The sequence below is a fragment of the Cebidichthys violaceus genome, unplaced genomic scaffold (assembly GCF_023349555.1).
Source record: "Cebidichthys violaceus isolate CVI_PGR_0920_01 unplaced genomic scaffold, fCebVio1.0.p SCAF_64, whole genome shotgun sequence".
Taxonomy (NCBI): domain Eukaryota; kingdom Metazoa; phylum Chordata; class Actinopteri; order Perciformes; family Stichaeidae; genus Cebidichthys; species Cebidichthys violaceus.
Genome location: NW_027176861.1, coordinates 437,501 through 441,080, shown reverse-complemented (window position 1 = coordinate 441,080; position 3,580 = coordinate 437,501). Strand labels below are relative to the sequence as shown.

Here is a 3,580-nt window from a genome sequence, read left to right as displayed (position 1 = left end):
GTGAGACCAGTAGGCACCAGTGAGACCAGTAGGAGACAAGTAGGAGACCAGTAGGACACCAGTGAGACCAGTAGGAGACCAGTGAGACCAGTAGGACACCAGTGAGACCAGTAGGACTCCTGTAGGAGTCCGGAGTCCCTCTGGTCTGAGGTCTCTGGTCTGAGGTCTCAGGTCTCAGGTGGATTAATGTTCCGATTGTTTTCTCCCTGAAGGACTTCCTGTTTTTAAATAATCATCAACAGATGATCAAACAGTTTCTGAGCTGAAGACTCTGATTGGCTTAATGTCTGCAGTCGAGAACCAATCAGAAGATCCAGTCAGTGAAGTACTTTTACTTTTGGTACTTTTACTTCAGTAAGAGTTTGAATGCAGGACTTTACTTATAACTAAGTACTTGTACACTAGTATAACATCATTCAGCAGACGCTTTTATCTGACACGCTATACTCCCAGACAAGTAGTACTTTTGGTACTTCAACGGACCCTAGTGGACCCAACGGACCTTAGTGGACCATTTAGAGCCATTAGACCCTTGTGGAACCATTAGACCCTAGTGGACCAGTAAAGTCTACCGTAGGCGTTGTTTCTAGGTCCAGCTCCCTTCTGGTGGCCTCAGTGAGGCACTTGATGAAATGTTTTCAGTGTTTTACTTCTTTTCTTTAAATTCTGAGACTGAATGAACTACAACCTCTTCGGTTTAAAGAAAGGTTTAATGTTTCCCACATTCTTCAGGGACCCCGAACACACCACCACTGTTCAGACACAAAGATTTTATTCATGTAAACAAACTCCTGTGAAGTCTCAGCCCAACCGGAGCTGAAGATTCACCTGAAAACACGCTTCAAAGCCAACAACAAAGAACAGGAAGAGGAGGAGTCTCCTATGAGGGGGCGGGGCCTCCTGTGAGGAGGCGGGGCCTCAGAGGAAGGTGTCGCACCACTCCCTCAGACACTGAGTACAGACTCCGGCCTGACGGGAGTTCGCTCCGCTGGCGTCTTTCAGCCACTCGGTGAACATCTCCGGGTCTTTCTTCAGGAGCAGGAACTGACCCAGAACCACGTAGGCCTGAGGACCCACAGGAGAACACGGTAAACACACAGGAGAACACGGTAAACACACGGAATAACACAGGAGAACACGGTAAACACACGGAATAATACAGAAGAACACGGTAAACACACCGTTAATTCATGAAAAACAAAACAAATAGAAAATAAAGAGATTAATCAACACTAACAATAATGTTGCTTCATGAACACAGCTGATAAAAGAGACGATTCTAAACTTTGATGGATGAAAATACTTTGATTTTTTTACATTTTTCAGGTTCATTTGAGACTTTAGAAACGTACAGAAAGATGACCGTCAGCTGTTCAACGTGTACTTCAGCTGTTCAACGTGTACTTCAGGTGTTCAACGTGTACTTCAGCTGTTCAACGTGTACTTCAAGTGTTCAACGTGTACTTCAGGTGTTCAACGTGTACTTCAGGTGTTCAACGTGTACTTCCATGTGTACTTGTACCTGGTCGATCACCTGTAGTTTAAGGTGTACTTCTTGTGTACTTGTACCTTGTCAAAGCCTTGCTGCCTCAGCTTCTCTCCCAGAATCTCTCCGATACCCGACAGACTCGTCACACATTTATCTCCCATCGGCTCGCCGACAAAGTCTTGATGTTTCCGAGTCGTGGTCGACATCTCGCTGAAGAACAAGAACATACAGGATCACCAGGACCAGGACCAGGAGGCCATGAGCCAGACCACCAGTCAATACAGGATCACCAGGACCAGGAGGCCATGAGCCAGACCACCAGTCAATACAGGATCACCAGGACCAGGAGGCTATGAGCCAGACCACCAGTCAATACAGGATCATAAAGACCAGGACCAGGAGGCCATGAGCCAGACCACCAGTCAATACAGGATCATAAAGACCAGGACCAGGAGGCCATGAGCCAGACCACCAGTCAATACATCTGGAACATCAATATGTACCTCTGAGATGTAGTACAGTATAAAGTACTTCTGAGATGTAGTGGAGGAGAAAAAGTACTAAAGTAAAGTACAAGTACCTCAGACTTTTACAGTACTTGAGTAAAAGTACTGAATTACATCTAATCACTGTTTTGTTGTGACTTCACCAGCTGATGTCTGAGTTGTGAATGAATGACTTAATGGGGCTTTTATTTTGTAGTAAAATGTCTTCCTGTTTCTACTCTGAGCTAAAAATAAAAGTAACAGAAGAAGAATGTGAAGCTGGAGTCTCCCAGTGAAACCAGACTCCGGTGGTCCTGGACTCTGTGGTCCTGGACTCTGGTGGTCCGGACACAGCCCGCCTCAGAGAGGGTCTTTACCTGCTGAAGGTGGACCAGGTTCACGTGCTGTAGAGGATCCTGCTGGTTCCCTCAGACAGACGAACTCTACAGAGACAAACAGATTAAAGTTCAACATTCATCATCAACTGAACTCTTTGATTCAAACCGAACACGGTCAACGTCACGTGAGACTCGCCTGAATCCCGGAAAACAAACAGCTGAACCTCCACGAGGATTCACGCTGGAAAAACTTTTTTCTCTCTCTGTATTTGGAGACGTTTTTAATTCGGAAACCCGGAAGTGCGAGACGCGTCGACTGACGCTCAGACGTGACGTCATAACGCAGACAGTCAAAGATGGATTTCTGACCAGATGAGTCACTCGGTGAAGAAAAACATCCGCCATCATTTCATGTGAACAATGTGATTGTGTTGTATAGTGCAGTATACATACATACATGTACAATACATGTACAATATATGACTTTTTTTACATACTATACTATGACTTTTTATGACATATATTATGAGTTTTTATGACATATTATATTATGACTTTTTATGACATACTATATATATTATGACTTTTTATGACATATTATATAATGACTTTTTATGACATTATATTATGACTTTTTATGACATTATATTATGACTTTTTATGACATTATATTATGATTTTTTATGACATACTATATATATTATGACTTTTTATGACATATATTATGACTTTTTATGACATTATATTATGACTTTTTATGACATATATTATGACTTTTTATGACATTATATTATGACTTTTTATGACATTATATTATGACTTTTTATGACATATATTATGACTTTTTATGACATATATTATGACTTTTTATGACATTATATTATGACTTTTTATGACATATATTATGACTTTTTATGACATACTATATTATGACTTTTTATGACATATTATATTATGACTTTTTATGACATATTATATTATGACTTTTTATGACATATTATATTATGACTTTTTTATGACTTACTATACTATGACTTTTTATGACATATATTATGACTTTTTATGACATACAATATTATAACTTTTTATGACATATATTATGACTTTTTATGACATATTATATTATGACTTTTTATGACATATATTATGACTTTTTATGACATTATATTATGACTTTTTATGACATTATATTATGACTTTTTATGACATATTATACTATGACTTTTTATGACATACTATATATATTATGACTTTTTATGACATATTAT

The 3,580-nt window shown here is 39.4% G+C and overlaps 1 protein-coding gene across 1 annotated transcript; it reads right to left on the bottom strand.

Moving 5' to 3' along the window:
* Positions 1-691: 691 nt before the first annotated feature.
* On the bottom strand, positions 692-2,620 carry LOC137890304 (barrier-to-autointegration factor-like). Its single transcript, XM_068734493.1, has 4 exons — positions 2,509-2,620; positions 2,352-2,417; positions 1,570-1,699; positions 692-1,065 (listed from the first exon to the last, which is right to left on the bottom strand). Exons 3-4 carry the CDS (start codon positions 1,693-1,695, stop codon positions 919-921), a joined length of 273 nt encoding a protein of 90 aa, XP_068590594.1. The 5' UTR covers positions 1,696-1,699; positions 2,352-2,417; positions 2,509-2,620; the 3' UTR covers positions 692-918.
* Between the last annotated feature and the right edge of the window lie 960 nt (positions 2,621-3,580).